At 38.5% G+C, this 20,000-nt stretch overlaps 1 protein-coding gene across 1 annotated transcript in view; it reads left to right on the forward strand.

The window, feature by feature from the left end:
- Positions 1–14,447, forward strand: part of LOC144964075 (uncharacterized) — a 22,186-nt gene extending 7,739 nt beyond the window's left edge. The window contains exons 3-8 of the mRNA XM_078898015.1: positions 128–160; positions 2,232–2,296; positions 3,794–3,921; positions 5,115–5,235; positions 10,568–10,724; positions 12,677–14,447. Of these exons, the coding sequence (XP_078754141.1) occupies positions 128–160; positions 2,232–2,296; positions 3,794–3,921; positions 5,115–5,235; positions 10,568–10,724; positions 12,677–14,372 (2,200 nt within the window). The 3' untranslated portion in view covers positions 14,373–14,447. The remainder of the gene's footprint in view (positions 1–127; positions 161–2,231; positions 2,297–3,793; positions 3,922–5,114; positions 5,236–10,567; positions 10,725–12,676) is intronic.
- Positions 14,448–20,000: the final 5,553 nt, after the last annotated feature.

Here is a 20,000-nt window from a genome sequence, read left to right on the forward strand (position 1 = left end):
GCTGATATGACAGATGTCGCAAGCGCCGTAAAACCCTTAAAAACTTTTATTTTAAAACTGCAGTCAATTAATGGTGACGATAATCCGTGTACGTTTTTTCAGGTCACCTCTTCCATGATCCCTGCAGTTCCTACAAACATATCTCTTCCCACGACAGAAAGTAAGTAAACAAGGACATTACAAGTACATTACAAGTACATTACAAGTACATTACAAGTACATTACAAGTACATTACAAGTACATTACAAGTACATTGCAAGTACACTACAAGTACATTATAAGTACATTACAAGTACATTACAAGTACATTGCAAGTACACTACAAGTATATTATAAGTACATTACAAGTATACTACAAGTACATTACAAGTACATTACAAGTACATTACAAGTAAACTATAAGTACATTACAAGTACATTACAAGTACATTACAAGTAAACTACAAGTACATTACAAGTACATTACAAGTACATTGCAAGTACATTACAAGTACATTGCAAGTACACTACAAGTACATTATAAGTACATTACAAGTACACTACAAGTACATTACAAGTACATTACAAGTAAACTACAAGTACATTACAAGTAAACTACAAGTACATTACAAGTACATTACAAGTACATTACAAGTACATTACAACAGAAGCATTTTTGTGCGGCTATGTGGTCTTGTGATATGACACTCGCTTTCGGATCGGAAGGTCCTGGGTTCGAGCCTCGCGCTCGGCGCATAGTTGAGTCCTTGGAGAAGGCTCTTTACCTACATTCTCTCACCGTACTCAGGTGTAAAATGAGTACCTGGTCGATAACAGCGTTGTCTTTGTCCGAAAAATTGTAATATCGCCTAACACGCGTCATGTCCCGTCCTACATGTTAAGTGTTGCTGTTGACCAGGGACTGCTTGTAAAGCGCTTTGAGCACATTTAGTGGATATTGCGCTATATAAAGCTCAATTTTTAAAATGTTTTTTAAAGGGATAATAGACTGCTGGAAGCTGTGGACTGTAAAAAGTAATAAACAAAAATGAATAGAACAGCTTAAAAAAAAACCCCAACAAAATACCAAACACGGAACGTTTCGGGGTCAAAACCCAACAACAAAAAACAAACAATAAAGACATTAATACTTATATTTAAGTCTTTATTGGGTTTATTTTGTTGTTGACCGAAGAAGGGTTTTGAGCCCGAAACGTTCCGTGTTTGGTATTTTGTTCTTTTTATTTTTTTGTTGAAGTTGTTATATTAATTTTTGTTCATTACTTTTAACAGAACCATTAGAGAAGATTAAAAAATAATTTTATAAGAAATTATTCTGTGAATAAGACAGCTCCTGTATACCTACAAAACATGGTTAATCTCTATGTGCCGGAGAGAGAACTTAGATCCAGTGGTCAAGATCTCTTCCAGGTTCCTCGCTGTAGATCGTCTTTTAGTGAGAGATCTTTTAGCCAGTCGGCACCCGTCTTATGGAACCAACTGCCTTTATCCCTCAAAAAATGTCCGACATTTGAAAACTTTAAAAAGAAACTCAAAACATATCTCTTTAGGAAATCATTTGATGTTTAACATTTCTACTAGGCCTACATGTTATAGATATCCAAAATTTTCATATTGTAGCACAGTGCGTGGTAATTAAATTACAAATTGATTGATGCTATTCCAATATGATAGATTTTATGCTTAAATTATCAATTTATTGTTGTGTTTTATTTGCATTGTAAAGCGCCTCTGAGCACATTGTGGATCTAGGCGCTATATAAATTCATTCATATTATTTATTTATTTATTATAAAAGCAAAAGAGTTTTTTTTTTTTAGATATTAAAACTTACAGATATAATATATATTTTTAAATGTTTTTCTTTCCTGTTCTCACATTTCATTTCTCATCCCCCCCCCCCCCCCCCTCTATTTTTCTTTCTACCTATCTCTCTCTCTCTCTCCCGCTCTCTCTCTCTATTTATCTCTCTCTCTCCCTCTCTTTCTCTCCCTCTCTCTCTCTCTCTCCCTCTCCCTCTCTCTCCCTCTCTCTCTCTCTATTTCTCTCTCTCTCCCTCTCTCTCTCTCTCTATCTATCTCTCTCTCTCCCTCTCTTTCTCTCCCTCTCTCTCGCTATCTCTCTCCCTCTCTCTCTCTCACTCTCTCTCCCGCTCTCTCTCTCTCTCTCTCTGTTTCTCTCTATTCCTTTCTTTCTTTCTGTCATTCTTTATCTTCCTCTATCCCTACAGCCCGAATGTTGAACTCAAAGACAATGAGTGGCCAAAAGCGGATACGCCTGAACGTTTCCCACTAGGTAAGCTTTAACATTACGTGTTTTGAATTATGTACTCGTATAACTTTTATTGTGTCCTTTCCTCCTTTCTTCAAATTCAATAATTGAAGACACACACATACACACACACACACACACATTCACAAATATAAATAAATCAATATACAGAAATAAAATGTATATATACATTTTATTTCTGTATATTGATTTATTTATATTTACCGATCCTTTAATAATAAAGTCGAGCACTTTAATTTCGTGGTTTATACATTATATTCCAATTTAGTACGGTCAGAGAATGTGAGTAAAGGACTCAACTATGCCCCGAGCGAGGCTCGAACCCAGGACCTGCCGATCCAAAAGCGAGTGCATTACCACAAGACCACATAGCCGCACAATCCTATTATTATATCAATGTGTGTTTTTAACTGTTATGACATGCTGATGTAAAGCGGCTATGTGGTCTAGTGGTATGACACTCGCTTTCGGATCGGAAGGTCCTGGGTTCGAGCCTCGCGATCGGCGCATAGTTGAATCTTTGGAAAAGGCTCTTTACTCACATTCTCTCTCAGGTGTAAAATGAGTTCCTGGTCGTTAACAGCGTTGTCTTTGTCCGAAAAATTGTAATATCGCCTAACAGGCGTCATGTCCCGTCCTACATGTTAAATGTTGCTGTTGACCAGGGACCCCTTGTAAAGCGCTTTGAGCACATTTCAGTGGATATTGCGCTATATAAAGCTCAATTTTAATTTAAAAATTTTTTTTAAAGCGATAGTGAGCAATTTGATTGGAATTAGGCGCAATATACATCCATTATGTTATATCATATTTTAATTTAATAATTACGCCTATTCATTACGGTACCAATAGGGAATGGGATTAGCGGAAGAGTAGCGTCCCTTGATTGGGGGTCAAGTGCGGAAAAGTTATTAGAGAGAGAACGTCATGTTGGTTTTGCGGCATGAGACACTCCACCGAAAACGAGGATGAGATAGACGCATGCGCAAAACCATTTTGACGTTCTCTCTGTAAGATGACGTCCAATCAAGGGACTTTACTCTTCCGCTAATCTCATTCCCTATAGATCCCGTCGCCTACTAGGCTCTCCGTGAAGGAATATAAATAATCCATCAAACAAGATGTCTGATGTCAACAGGAATGATCCAGGGGACAGTCTGGCTCAATGGTACTGTCTTTGATTCGTACTCGAAAAGTACTGAGTTCGATCACCTCCCGCTGCGTTGTGTGGCCTTGAGCAAGTCACCTCGGCCTAGCTCAATTTGTGGCGCTGCATTGCGGCTGACGCCTGAGTTATTCCAGTCTTCCCTTGGAATAGACGCTAGAGACGAATTTCTCCTTTGGGATGAATAAAGGGAATTTTAATTTATTTTATTTTATTTATTTTTTTATGTTGTCCAAAGCATATTTATATATCGTATGGTAAAGCAAAATGCAGATATGAGATAAACGTAAGTAGTTTTGTCAATATTTCATATATAATTTTATTTCATTCACTAGACTGGTACCGGTTCGATGGGCCGGGTACTCTGACGTCACAATGTCCACCGGACTACACCTGTACAGCCGAAGAACCAATGTGGTCCCCCGATCCGCTACCCGGTCATCATCAGCTGAAACACATTACAGTAACTTTTTCTTTGAGATAATCAACTTACTCGATCTGAACTATTTATAGGGAATGAGATTAGCGGAAGAGTAGCGTCCCTTGATTGGACGTCACCTTACAGAGAGAACGTCAATTTAAAAACTTGTAACTTTCAACTGAGGATATCTTTCAACTGAGGCTATCTTTCCTTTGGATAAGGAGATTTCACTAATTATGAAAAGTATTAAAGAATGAAAATAATATCAAGCTTTAAAATATAATGTTTTTGGGGTGAGAGAAAAAAATGTTTAGAATTAAACACACGGTTTCGATAAAACTTAAAGATCGCTGAGAAACTATTTAACTAACCGCGCGGTTTCACCGGAAGCGAGGACGAGAGAAGCATGCGCAAAACCATATTGACGTTCTCTCTCTAATAACTTCCCCGCCGGTGACGTCCAATGAAGGGACGCTACTCTTCCGCTAATCTCATTCCCTATAACATTTATTCTTTTTTTTTTTTTTTACAAAGGAGGGTTGGAGATCCAAATTGTTTCGAAGAGCCCATGTCCGAATTTTGCCAGCGGTCACAGAATTGGATTCAATAGTCTGATGTCACGTCGCACAGCAACGGCGGCCATCGTGGTTCTAAACAAAGAAAATCGGTACTTTTTATTCTTCATGCTGGCTAGAACTTTTCATATGTCTTGTGATCGGAATGTGTAAAATTCAAAACATGATCATATTTATAATATTTTTTTTCTTTCCTTAAAACATTACAAATCTGATCATGTTTTGACTTTTACACATTCTGATCACAATACATATGAAAAGTTCTAGCCAGAATGAAGAATAAAAAGTACCGATTTCCTTTGTTAAGAACCACGATGGCCGCCGTTGCTGGGCGACGTGACATCAGACTATTGAATCCAATTCCCAGTCTTTGGCTGAAAGCCATGGACACGATAGTCATACCCCTGAAAAAGCAACTTTTTCTCAAATTCCATACCTTTTCAACTTGACTAGCTGTAAAAAAATATTTTGAAGTGAAATTAAGCTTTGATATTTCCCGAAGATATACAAAAAGAGTTGGTATTTAATAATTTATGACAAGTACTCATTTTTGATAAACATTGAGCTTCTAACTAAACTTGGCAATATCTCAGTTCAAACCTTTTCACCATCCGACTGATTTTGTCATTCACTGTGTGTGTATGTAATTTCCGTCCACAGATCTGTGTTCATCACAATGGCAAATGCTGTGGTGTAGAAGGACGAGGGTCCGTGTACAACTGTGGAGGATTTTATGTCTACCATCTTGAAGGATTTAGAGGCTACCGAAGATACTGTATAGGTAAAATACTCACATTATCAGCAAACTTGTCACTTATAGATAGTATGCGCTTGGCTAAGAAGCTCATAACATTGCCATCCGGAAGTATAACGGATCAACACACAAAACTCTGTGTAACCATGAACGTTTATAGTCTGGTTAATACAGTTTAGTGAGAATAACTCACAAACGCGGATGGCAAAAAACAATAACAAAGACGTGAGTGACGTCATCTTCATTCTATCTATACAGACGGATGTAATCTAAGTTAACATTCGGTAACTCTCTTCTCATTTTCAGGATTTTTCCAAAATATCATAGCTATTCAACACACAAAAAATTTATTTCTTTACACTTTAAACTCAGAAGCAAAAAAAGAACAAACTATACTTAATTTTGTGCAGAAAAACAAGATTTACAGAAAAGCATTAAGTAATTACGACTATAACAAAGAGTTTTCTCCAAATTGTGTGATGTACAAAATAAATCTGAAAAATAAAAACGCTCATTGATTCGAATCGAATGTGACGATTTTCCTGTAGTTGGTATGGAGAGGGCTAATAGCGTTGTCTCTGTCGGAAAAATGTAATATTGCCTAACAGGCGTCACGTCTCGGCCTACGTGTTAAATGTTGTTGTTGGCTGGTGACCTCCTTGTTGACTGGTGACCTCCTTGTAAAGCGCTTTGAGCACGTTTAGTTGATACTGCCCTATATAAATGCTCTATTTTTACGTGCATATAATATTCTTTGAGGGTTTGAAAACCGAACGCAATAGCCTTCAACAGTCATGACGTCACTTCCCTCGTAATGACGCATGGTAACTTAGTAACTGGCTCTAAACTATCGGAACAATTGCGGACGCCCGTATGAAATATTTCTCCGGCGAGCATAAAAGCGTATCCAGAGGGGAAAAAAAAAACACATAGATTTGATCATGTTTTGACTTTTACACATTCTGACCACAAGGCATATGAAAAATTCTATCCAGCATGAAGAATAAAAAGTAATGATTTTCTTTGTTTAGAACCAAGATGGCCGCCGTTGCCGAGCGGCGTGACATCAGACTACTGAATCGTATTATGGCTTGATCTAACGTTGTTGTAATGGACGACGTTTTGCATCGGTTTGGAAGTATTTCCATTGCAACAGTAAGCGCATAACAATTTGGGTTATCTGACCTGCAAACACACTACCGAGGCAGAAAACCAACAGACCTAAAAATAAATAAATAAAAAAAAAACCCCCAAAAACCCCCCAAAAAAACTTGAGCTTTTATATAGCGCAATATCCACCAGACGTGCTCAAAGCGCTTTACAAGGGGTCCCTGGCCAACAGCAACACATAACATGTAGGACGAAACATGACGCTTGTCAGGCGATATTACAAATTTTTGGGATAGACACAACGCTGTTAACGGCCAGGTACTCATTTTACACCTGAGTACGGTGAGGGAATGTGAGTAAAGAGGCTTCTCTAAGGACTCAACTATGCGCCGAGCGCGGGCTCGAACCCAGGACCTTCCGATCTGAAAGCGAGTGTCATACCACTAGACCACATAGCCGCACAATAGTATTCAACGACGACCAAACAAAAAGAACACAGTTGATTGTTCCTCCGTGAAGTCTTGTTGCTATGCCTGTCAAGCTATAAATAATAATAATAATAATAATAATAATAATAATAATAATAATAATAATAATAATAATAATAATAATAATAATAATAATAATAATAATAATAATAATAATAATAATAATAATAATAATACTTTATTGCATCCCAAAAAGGAAATTTTTTGTACAGACGTGTTATAATTTACATAATAAGATAAAAATACAATGGAAATAGGATGTATATATGAAAAAGGAGTAGCTCCATAACCAGAGCTGCGCTTTATAATATGAATAATTTCAACACTGTAAAATAGTCAAAACTGTCACTATAAATTAAAAATTGAAAAGATTGCAAAACAAATCGATTAATAATTTAATATTTACATTTTTTGAAAGTAAAAATGCGAAATAATTGTATAAAATGATTATTGCTTGTTGTTATAAAGCCTAATACTGGACGGCAGAAATGATTTTCGGTGTCTCTCTGTTTTCGTTGAAATAGAGAAAGGGCGACCACTTCTTTCTGACATAATAACTGATGGTCTTAGTGGATGACACTGGTCATTTAATATTTTAGTTATTTTATTTATACAAAATTTCTCGTATAAAAGATCTACATCGTCAACATCATTTATATAGCGTTTAATAGATTTTTTAATATTTGAATTTATTTTGTTCCTTTCCACTGCTAAGCAATTGCCTCCCCAAGCTGTTATACAAAATGACAAAACACTTTCGATTACTGCTCTATAAAATAATGTGCAGAGGGTTTTATCTATTCTAAACTAAGAGAGTTTTGATAAAAAATATGTACGTCTGCAATCTTATGCCTAATTATTTTCAAGTGTTCATCCCACTTGAGCCTGTCATCAATTGTTACACCAAGGTATTTGTAGTGAGGAACTCTCTGGACGAATTGGTCCTTTAATTTTAACGGTTCTATCGGTTCCTTCACTCTCCTAAAGTCAATCACTAGCTCCTTTGTCTTGCTTATGTTAAGCTCTAGGTGGTGGGCATCACACCAAGACACAAATCTATCAATTTCTTGCCTATAAGCCACTTCGTTGCCATTTGTTATGAGGCCTTGAAGAGCGGTGTCATCTGCAAACTTTATCAAAGGTACACTCAGGTTTTGACTTCTACAGTCATTCGTGTAAATTGTGAATAATACAGGGGACAATACACAACCTTGAGGAGCACCAGTATTTGTAGTTATACAGGAAGATATGTTTTGTCCTAATTGAACATATTGTGCTCTCTCCGTAAGAAATTCGAGCACCCAAGCAATTATATACTTGTTTAGATTCAGACTAGTCAATTTTTGAACAACCAACTGAGGTTGCATTGTATTGAACGCTGAAGAAAAATCTGCGAAAAGCAATCTGCAATAGCTCTTAGCGTGATCTAGATGCCTGTAGATGTTGTTTGTAAACAGCAAAATGGCATCCTCTACGCCACGTCCTGGTTTGTAAGCAAATTGATGACTATCACTTAATGGCATAAACTGGTTCCTAATTTTAACAAGAACAAGTTTTTCTAAAGATTTCATGACTATTGAAGTCAGTGCAACAGGTCTGAGATCGTTCATAGATTCAAGTTTTTCTTTTTTTGGAACAGGAATAATTTTGAAGTTTTCCAATTTTCAGGGATCGAAACGCATTGGAGGGACCAGTTAAAAATATGTGTATAAATGGGGACAGTTGATGGGCACATTCTTTTAATAATTTTCCTTTCAATCCATCCGGCCCAGCAGCCTTCCTCTCGTTTAGTTTCGAAAATACGAATCTCGTTTCTTCTTCACTGACCTCAATAGTCATTTCATCTTCCAAAGCCCTGTCTAATTTATGTTTTTCATTTTCAATATCAAATTTGTTTGCTGTGTCAAAACGTGAATAAAATTTATTTAGAGTTTCAATTTCTATATCTTCAGATATAATCGTGGGCTTTGGATTATAGTTAACAGCAGTTTTAAGCCCCCGCCACGTGTCCCGTATATCCCCAGAAGAAAAGCATTTTTCAATTTTATTTTTGTTCTTGTCTCTACAACTGGATATTACTCTCTTTATCTCTTTTTGTTTTGTTTTCCGATCTTTTTTATTTCTACTAGTAAAGAGAGTTTTCTTTTGGTTCAATAAAAGTTTTAGATCTTTTGTTATCCAAGGCTTGTTGTTAGGATAATATTTTATTTCTTTTTTACAAGACACGAGCTGTTCACAGAATTTTAAATACTCACTCACACAGTCATTCAGCTCATCCATAGTATGCGCTTGGCTAAGAAGCTCATAACATTGCCATCCGGAAGTATAACGGACCATTACACAAAATTGTGTGTATCCATGAACGTTTATAGTCAGGTTAATACAGTTCAGTGAGCATTACTCATAAACGTGGATGGCAAAAAACAATAACAAAGACCTGAGTGACGTCATCTTCGAACTATCTATTGACATGGATGCCTTTTTTATTATTATTTTATACTATAAGTCTCGAGTCATTCGATTAACAAACAATGCATATATATTGTTGAAACTTACAACAGTTATCGTATCATCATCATCATTGCCTTTTTCACCCTGAGTCAGGGTATAGGCCACAGACAAACAGTTTCCATCCTTCTCTATCCTGAGCTAACTTTTTAATCTCATTCCAGGTCTTACCACTTCTCTGCATATCAGCTTCTTTAATTCTTCTCCCCTTTCGGCTTTGTCTGTTGTCCTTCATAAATTCTGTCATTCCAGAAACTCTTCGGTCGCCCAAGCTAAAAAAAAAGGATTTGGTAATCGTATATTGTATTAATTCTAATCGAATAAACACTACAGTGGTTTTACTTTTGACTCTAAAATTTAAAATAGAGTATATTTTGCCCCTGAAATATACTGATGACCGTGATCCAAAAGCCTATAGATAGAATGCGCTTGGCCAAGGAGTTCACAACATTGCCATCCGGAAGTATAACGGACCAACACACAAACTCTGTGTAACCATGAACTTTTATAGTCTCGTTAATACAGTTTAGTGAGAACAACTCACAAACTCGGATGGCAAAAACAATAACAAAGGTCTGAGTGACGTTATCTGCATACTATCTATAGCCACATAAAGTACTTGCTTATCATCAACCCACACAGTTTGAGCACCATCCACAAATTTAACACACATGATTGAAAAAAATGCATTTGTCAAGCATTGCGATGCAATTTCTTTATCATTGTGTCAAATGATGAGAGATATACTCACTTACTGAGCCGAAGATCAATTGGCCATTTAATGAGTGAGTGAATGAAAGGAAACTTTTGAATTTCACCTCCTTATATAAGGCATGGTGAAAACAATAAAAATTGTTTGATTAAAGAATGACCATAAAAAGCTACAATAATTGGATTCAGTAGTCTGATGTCACCCCGCCCGGCAACGGCTGCCATCTTGGTTCTAAACAAAGAAAATCATTACTTTTTATTCTTCATGCTGGCTAGAACTTTTCATTCCCTTTTCATATTCCTTGTGATCAGAATGTGTAAAAGTCAAAACATGATCAAATTTATGGGTTTTTTTCCCCTCTGGATACGCTTTTATGCTCGCCGGAGAAATATTTCATACGAGCGTCCGTCATTGTTCCGATAGTTTAGAGCCAGTGTTGCTAAGTTACCATGCGTCATTAGGAAGGAAGTGACGTTACGACTATTGAAGAGTATTGGAAATGTAAAAACATGATTAATTTGAAACAATTTATCTTGACAAGATCACGCTGTTAAGGGTCGAAGACCGGTTCCAATCCTCAAAAGCCGTCAAGACCTCATGAATGCGCTTTGCAATACTACACTTGGTGTTTTCTCTTTAGATTTAAATCTATTCCAAAATGATTGGAAAGCTAAGGAACTAGGAGCAACACCAGCGCTGTAAGTATGATGCAAAGCGTCGTCAAAAAGGAAGACTTTTGGGCTTGCTACCTGACTGCTGACACATCCCGAATGGCGGGTTGGAGATAAATAAATAAATAAATATGAGCTTTTATATAGCACAATATCCACTAAATGTGCTCAAAGCGCTTTACAAGGGGTCCCTGGTCAACAGCAACATTTAACATGTAGGACGGGACATAACGCCTGTTAGGCGATATTACAATTTTTCGGACAAAGACAACGCTGTTAACGACCAGGTACTCATTTTACACCTGAGTACGGTGAGAGAATGTGAATAAAGAGTCTTTTCCAAGGACTCAACTATGCGCCGAGCGCGAGGCTCGAACCCAGGACCTTCCGATCCGAAAGCGAGTGTCATACCACTAGACCACATGGCGCAGATGACGATGGAGATTACATTGAACACATCCTCGTGATTGGATCTGTCTGCCTTGGCGCCGGGGCCGTGGAGGGGGAAGAGAACATCGTGGTGATGGAGTCTGTTGGCGAGGACGGTTTAAGACTCCAAAAGGACTATCACCAATTTGACCAAGGGAGTTAACTCCATAGTGGGCAATTTGTGACCCTCCGTCTCAAAACGGTATTATGTCGGGATGATTCAGACCCCAAAAAGTGAATTTAGAGATAGATTGATGAGAAATTGGAGCTTAGAAGATTTTGCAATGCAAGAAATAGTCTTTATACTCCAGCATAACGTAGAGAAATTAAAACCAAGTTGGATATTTGTGGCTATGAATTCAATTTCCCTTACCGAGTGGATCCCGACATAATACCGCTTCGATACGGTGGGTCACATTTGTCATTGGCCGCTGATGGGAAAAGTGACGTGACATTGTCATTGTTAGAGGGAAGCGGTTTCCATCAGCATTTGTGGAAACTGGTGGATGGACTCTCCCGAAGATGGCGATCTTGACGCCAGTCAAACTCTCGAGTCGCTCGACGAAACGGAAAATGTTGGCAAAGCGAAGAGGCGACAGAAGAGGATGAGGAGGAGAACGATGAAGAGGATGCCATATTTATGGACAATAAAGATTTATTATTATTATTATTATTATTATTATTATTATTATTATTATTATTATTATTATTATTATTATTATTATTATTATTATTATTATTATTATTATTATTATTATTATTATTATTATTATTATTATTATTATTATTATTATTATTATTATTATTATTATCATTATTATTATCATTATTATCACTATTATTATTATTATTATTATTATTATTATTATTATTATTATTATTATTATTATTATTATTATTATTATTATTATTATTATTTTGTGGAGGAAATAGTGAAACCCAAACAGGCAGCAAAAGGGAAGGTTCCACTGACTGAAGCTCGCAAGGAAAGCAGAAAGCTCAAATGGATGAAGATGATGACGAGGACGACGATGACAATGACGAAGAGAACTGGGGAAGAGAAGAAGAATCCGACAGGGAGATCAAGGTTAAAAAAAACTAAAAAGGATGTTGGAAAAGCTGCGTCAAAGGGAAAAGCTAAGAGTGGAACCCAGCGAAATGCTCTGCAGATGAATGGAAAGAACAAGAAAATAAAGAGCAAGAGTTGATTTGTTGTTGACATTTGTAAAATGCATGTTGATGCATTGAATATATTGATCTCAGAATAAAAAATTAATTAATTAAGGGGCCGAGGACCTAGCGGTACGGTCTTTGCTTCGTACCCAAAATATACTGAGTTCGATCACCCGCCGATGATGTGTGGCGTTGGGCAAGTAACCTCGCTCTAGCTCAATTGCGGCGCTGCAATTCAGCTAACACCTGGGTTATTCCAGTCTTCCTTTGGAATAGAAACTAGATACGAATTATGGGATGAATGAAGGGACTAAAAAAATATTATTTCAAATATATCAATATATGAAAATAAAATATAAATTTGATTTATTCTTCAGGAGATATTGGACATTCACCTCTCAGCACAACAACCATCCAAACCACAACACCAACAACACATACAACTACAACAACACCCACTACGCATACGACAACAAGGCCAACAACACCGACAACCCATACGACAACAACGCCTACAACACCCACAACCCATACGACAACAACACCCACAACACATACGACAACAACACCAACAACACCCACAACACATACGACAACAACACCAACAACACCCACAACCCATACGACAACAACGCCTACAACACCGACAACACATACGACAACAACGCCTACAACACATACGAAAACAACGCTAACAACACCTACACCCAGCACGACAACAGCGCCAACAACACATACGACAACAACGCCTACAACACCCACAACACATACGACAACAACGCCAACAACACCTACACCCAGCACGACAACAGCGTCAACAACACCCACAACCCATACGACAACAATGCCTACAACACCCACAACACATACGACAACAACGCCAACAACACCCACAACACATACGACAACAACGCCAACAACACCCACAACCCATACGACAACAATGCCTACAACACCCACAACACATACGACAACAACGCCAGCAACACCCACAACCCACACGACAACTACACCCACAACCCACACGACAACTACACCCACAACCCATACGACAACAATGCCTACAACACCCACAACACATACGACAACAACGCCTACAACACCCACAACACATACTACAACAACGCCTACAACACCCACAACACATACTACAACAACGCCTACAACACCCACAACGCATACTACAACAACGCCTACAACACCCACAACACATACTACAACAACGCCTACAACACCCACAACACATACTACAACAACGCCTACAACACCCACAACACATACTACAACAATGCCTACAACACCCACAACACATACTACAACAACGCCTACAACACCCACAACACATACTACAACAATGCCTACAACACCCACAACACATACTACAACAATGCCTACAACACTCACAACACATACTACAACAACTCCTACAACACCCACAACACATACTACAATAATGCCTACAACACCCGCAACGCATACTACAACAATGCCTACAACACCTACAACAGATACTACAACAATGCCTACAACACCCACAATACATACTACAACAACGCCTACAACACCAACAACACATACGACAACACAATCAATGACGACACCAACGACACATTTAATGACAACTTCACCCTCAATACATTCAACAACACCAACAATACATGCCTCTCAAACAACAACACATGTCTCAATAACAACACATACCTCAGCAATAACACATGCCTCAAAAACAACTACAAAGTCACTGCTAACAACACCACCAACATCACCAACAACAACACTACCACTCTCAACATCACCAATAACAACACTGCCACCACAAACACCCCCAACAACACTTCCACCACAAACAACACCAACAAAACTACCACCACCAACATCACCAACACCAACAACACAACCAACATCAACAACAACAACAACACCAACACCAACACAAACATCGTCAACAACAACAACAACAACACCAACAACACCAACAACAACGTCGTCAACAACAACAACAACAACAACAACAACACCAACAACACCATCAACAACAACAACAACAACCCCAGCAGCTCCTGTCGATCGTGATTGTATCCAGTGTCCCGGCAACCATAAATGCTCAGCCTTTGATCTGATATTTCTGACACCAAGCAGATGTCCTTCAGGTCTAAATTACTGCATGGTGGACATCATACAATCAAACGGACAGCGAGACATCTACAAACGGTAAGAAAACCCATTACAATATATCAGGCCTCTAGGGATTTGGTCTACATGTCTCTGAAGGTACTTTTGAGATACATGACCCACCGTAATATGTAGGGATGAATTGGATTGGGGAAATCAGTGAACCGTGACTGGCGATCGAACCCCAGACCTTCTGATTACTGGTCAGACGTGCTATCATTACACGATCCCCAGTCGAAGTTGACTGATTTTATTGGATGTTGTTTTTCTTGTATTTTTCTATCTTGCTTTGTCTGGCAGATTTCATACACACTTGATCAGTTCTTTATCTTATAAATACTATTTCTTGCATTGTAAAACTAAAGTTCAGGTCCTATTTCTCACCATTTATCCTCTGAATTCGCTTTTCGGTATCCCATCCATCCCGACATAAAAAGGTTTTGAGACATTGTGTCAGATATACCTAATAAAAGGTATTTTGGAACTTTCCAATGAAAATTGGAATTTCCAAATAGACAGATAAACACGCCCCTCGGACAGTCATCATACTGTAAACAATGGCAGTGATTGGTTGACATAGCAAACCACATTGGATTTACTATCGATGGTACTTGTCTTAGTAAAATACCCACTACTCCACCGCTTGACCAATAGAACCAACACAGAAAACTATGTGTAATTTCAAACTTTTATAATATGATTGAGATAATCTGTTATTATCTTTAGAAAGTACTCTTTCACAGCCAGAGTTTATCTCGGTTTCTATAGTATAAAAAAAAACGGATAATAGCAATTGCGTGACACCCTTTGGATAGGACGCTAGTCTATTGCAAGGTACTCTACGCCAGATTTAACGGACCCAACTACCCTGGGGACGAAGTGGCCGAAGTGGTTAAGACATTGCACTGTGACCCGGAAGGTCCCAGGTTCGTGCTCGCTTCCGGCACTTTCGTTTTTTTTTCTTTGGGCAAGATTACTAACCCCCAATTTGTCCACTTGGATATCAAAGGTGATTCATGTTGACATCAGACATCTTGTTTGATGTATTCTCTACATTCCTTCGCAGAATGCCTAGGCGACGATATCTTATGATGCCGTGGCAGAAGGGCATAATGAATATTTACCCAATCACTGAACTGTGGATGGGGGGGTAAGAAAAAACAAACTCGACTTCACCCAGGACATATCTTGGTTACATAGTTTTGCGTGTGAAGCGGCTGTTCTACCAACTGAGCTATCTGGACACCCCCCCCCCACCCACCCAACCATTTGTCATTAAGCTGTAGAATAATTCAACTCGGAGCACAGCACGAATAATAATTTCTTCCTTTTAATTTCAGATGTGTGGACAGAAAATCTTGCCGAGTCCAATGGTACGACCAGAGCTCTGACCAGGACGTTTGTGTCAATTTCAGCGATCGGACCAACATAAATCAAAACCTGGTCTGCCATTTCTGCTGTACGAAAGACGGGTGTAACATGGCCGTGCCACCTAAAGATGGCGATTTGTATCGTCCTTAATAAATGTTAATGTTAAACATTAGCATGATATTATTTATGTATTAGATAAAAATGAAGAAATACCAACTTCGTGTCTTGTTGTATTCCAAACCTAAGTAGTAGTAGTAGTAGTAGTAGCAGTAGTAGTAGTAGTAGTAGTAGTAGTAGTAGTAATAATAGTAATAGTAGTAGTAGTAGTAGTAGTAGTAGTAGTAGTAGTAGTAGCAGCAGCAGCAGCAGCAGCAGTAGTAGTAAGTAGTAGTAGTAGTAGTAGTAGTAGTAGTAGTTGTGGTAGTAGTAGTAGTAGTAGTAGTAGTAGTAGTAGTAGTAGTAGTAGTAGTAGTAGTAATAGTAGTAGTAGTAGTAGTAGTAGTAGTAGTAGTAGTAGTAGTAGTAGTATTAGTGGTAGTAGTAGTAGTAGTAGTAGTAGTAGTAGTAGTAGTGGTAGTAGTAGTAGTAGTAGTAGTAGTAGTAGTAGTAGTAGTAGTAGTAGTAGTAATAGTAGTAGTAGTAGTAATAGTAGTAGTAGTAGTAGTAGTAGTAGTAGTAATAGTAGTAGTAGTAGTAGTAGTAGTAGTAGTAGTAGTAGTAGTAGTAGTAGTAGTAGTAGTTGTTGTTGTAATGGCCTGGCAGTCTGAATGACGCTTGCTGAGAATTGTGTGATTCAGTCATAGTCGATGAGTATAGCTGCTCTCTCCATCCATGTTGTTAATTGTTTCCATTGGTCTCGGTCCTGGGCCAGAGTTTTGAGGCTGTCAAGATCTTGTTGTGACATTAGTACAGAGGACATTGCAATATTTCTTAGTTCTTCAGTGATTTATTCGGCCTCATCTGAATCCAGAAATTTCTGATTTGTAGAGAGATCCTGTTTCAGGGTAGTTATTATTGATGTTGGTGGTTTTACAAACCTAAAGCTAGAAAGAAGTGCTTACATTAAACAACCATCGCATTGTGCTACACACCCTTTTATAGAAGGAACGAAATTGAAGTCACTCAGCTCTTTGTTATTGTTTTAAGACAGCACCTACGACTGGATGAACCCAAACGTCATCGCCGCGACGCGAACTCGGGCGATGTGACTTGCTCAAGGCCTGACATAGAGCCTGGAAGTCGAACTCAGTACCTTTTGGGTAAGAAGCAAAGAGCCCCCCCCCCCCCCCCCCCCCCCCCATCGCACCGCGAAATTTTAATTCTTTATTGTCTTCTGGCACTTTCCTACTCACTTCATTTCTTGTTATTAAGAAGCAAAGTCTATAGATAGTAGGCGCTTGGCTAAGAAGCTCATAACATTGCCATCCGGAAGTATAACGGACCAACACACATTACTGTATGTATCCATGAACGTTTTTTTGTCGGGTTCATACAGTTCAGTGAGCATTACCCATAAACGCGGATGGCAAAAAACAATAACAAAGACCTGAATGACGTCATCTTCGAACTATCTATACTTCTGAGCCACGCTGTTTTTTGTGTTTTGATGTTTAAAAGATATTTTAAAATATTTTTTTTTGCTGGATTTTTTGTTTTGTTTGGAGTGTTGGTCTCTTGGCGTTTTTAAAAGTATTTCTTTGGGTGTTTTTTAAAATTGTTTTATTTTGTTGTGTTTTTGTTTTTGATTTTGTCGATTTTTAAAAAAGTTTTATTTCTTTTCTTTTGCTATTTTATTTCCTTATATTTGCTTTTCTGGCTAGAGACTAGGAAATCGCCAGGGTACCCCACGACCTAAATCTCGTCCTATAGATAGTATGCGCTTGGCTAAGAAGCTCATAACATTGTCATCCGGAAGTATAACGAACCAACACACAAAACTGTGTGTATCCATGAACGATTATAGTCAGGTTAATACAGTTCAGTGAGCATTACTCATAAACTTTTTCTATTTTATTTCTTTATATTTGCTTTTCTGGCTAGAGAATAGGAAATGGCCAGGGTACCCCACGACCTAAATCTCGTCCTACGGTTACATCATTGGACTCTTGGAACTATGATCACCACTGGTCTGAGCGATAGATTTTTATCAATTATTCAAAGGTCTATATTATGAAGCAATCCCACGACTATACTCTATAGATAGTATGCGCTTGGCTAAGAAGCTCATAACATTGCCATCCGGAAGTATAACAGACCAACACACAAAACTGTGTGTATCCATGAACGTTTATAGTCAGGTTAATACAGTTCAGTGAGCATTACTCATAAACGCGGATGGCAAAAAACAATAACAAAGACCTGAGTGACGTCATCTTCGAACTATCTATAATCATTGCCCCTGACAGACACAATGGACAGACAGTCTGCCCTTCTAGGACAGAGAGACGCATATCGGAAGTTTGGTCGAATTTGGTTATTGACTTTATTATATAAAAAAATAATAATTCAGCTTTTATATAGCGCAATATCCACTAAATGTGCTCAAAGCGCTTTACAAGGGGTCCCTGACCAACAGCAACACATATCATGTAGAAAGAGACATGACGCCTGTCAGGCGATATTACAATTTTTTTCCGGACAGAGACGGCCAGGTACTCATTTTACACCTGACTACGGTGAGAGAATGTGAGTAAAGAGCCTTTTCCAAGGACTCAACTATGCGCCGAGTGAGGCTCGAACTCAGGACCTTCCGATCCGAAAGCGAGTGTCATACCACTGGACCACATAGCCGCACATATATATCAAATTAGGAAATTAATGTGCAGGCACCGGTATAAACTAAAAATCTGATCAAGTGTATATGAAAGGAACCAGGCAAAGCAAGAAAGATAAATACTAGAAAAAAAACTCTCCCCAAAAAATCAGTCTACCCCGACCGGGCATCGAACCTCAGACCTTCTGATTACCGGTCAGACGTGCTGCCATTACCATGAACCGTAATCAGAAGGTCTGAGGTTCGATCCCCAGTCGAGTTAGACTGATTCTTGGGGAATTTTTTCTTTCTTGTATTTTTCTTTCTTGCTTTGTTTGGCACCTTTGATACACACTTGATCCGTTCTTTATTTCATATTCTTGAGCCCTTTTATTCATCCCCATGGAAAAATTTGTCTTTAGGGTCTATTCCAAGGGAATACTGGAATAACCCAGGCGTCAGCCGCAGTGCAGCGCCACAAAGTGTACTAAGGCGAGCAGGTGACTTGCCCAAGGCCACATAACGAGACGGGTAGTCGAACTCGGTACTTTTTGGGTACGAAGCAAAGACAGCACAGCTGAGCCACGCCCCCTCCCTCCCCCCCCATCTGGGTTTCGTTACTCTAAGTCAATTAATTAATATTTAATTACAATAATAAAAAAAACATTCTACAACTTGATAGACTTAAAGATATGGGAGCAAATTATTCATTCGCTCTCCTGTAAAATTTGATGATTTTTTTTTCCCGAAAAAATCTAATACCTAAACGGTGGCTCAGTCCCAAAAATGTAATACCGCCTAACGTTGGCTCAGTCCCAAAAAATGTAATACCACCTAACAGTGGCTTAGTCATAAAAAATGTAATACCGCCTAACGTTGGCTTAGTCATAAAAAATGTAATACCGCCTAACGTTGGCTCAGTCCTAAAAAATGTAATACCGCCTGACGTTGGCTCAGTCCCAAAAAATGTAATACCGCCTGACGTTGGCTCAGTCCCAAAAAATGTAATACCGCCTAACGTTGGCTCAGTCCCAAAAAATGTAATACCGCCTAACGTTGGCTCAGTCCCAAAAAATGTAATACCGTTGGCTCAGTCCCAAAAAATGTAATACCGTTGGCTCAGTCCCAAAAAATGTAATATCGTTGGCTCAGTCCCAAAAAATGTAATACCGCCTAACGTTGGCTCAGTCCCAAATAATGTAATACCGCCTAACGTTGGCTCAGTCCCAAATAATGTAATACCGCCTAACTTTGGCTCAGTCCCCAAAAAATGTAATACCGCCTAACGTTGGCTCAGTTCCAAAAAATGTAATACCGCCTGACGTTGGCTCAGTCCCAAAAAATGTAATACCGCCTAACGGTGACTCAGTCCCCAAAAAATGTAATACCGCCTAACGGTGACTCAG

Source organism: Berghia stephanieae, chromosome 2 (assembly GCF_034508935.2).
Source record: "Berghia stephanieae isolate SIO BIC M18660-M18661 chromosome 2, UCSD_Bste_1.3, whole genome shotgun sequence".
NCBI classification, from domain to species: Eukaryota; Metazoa; Mollusca; class Gastropoda; order Nudibranchia; family Aeolidiidae; genus Berghia; species Berghia stephanieae.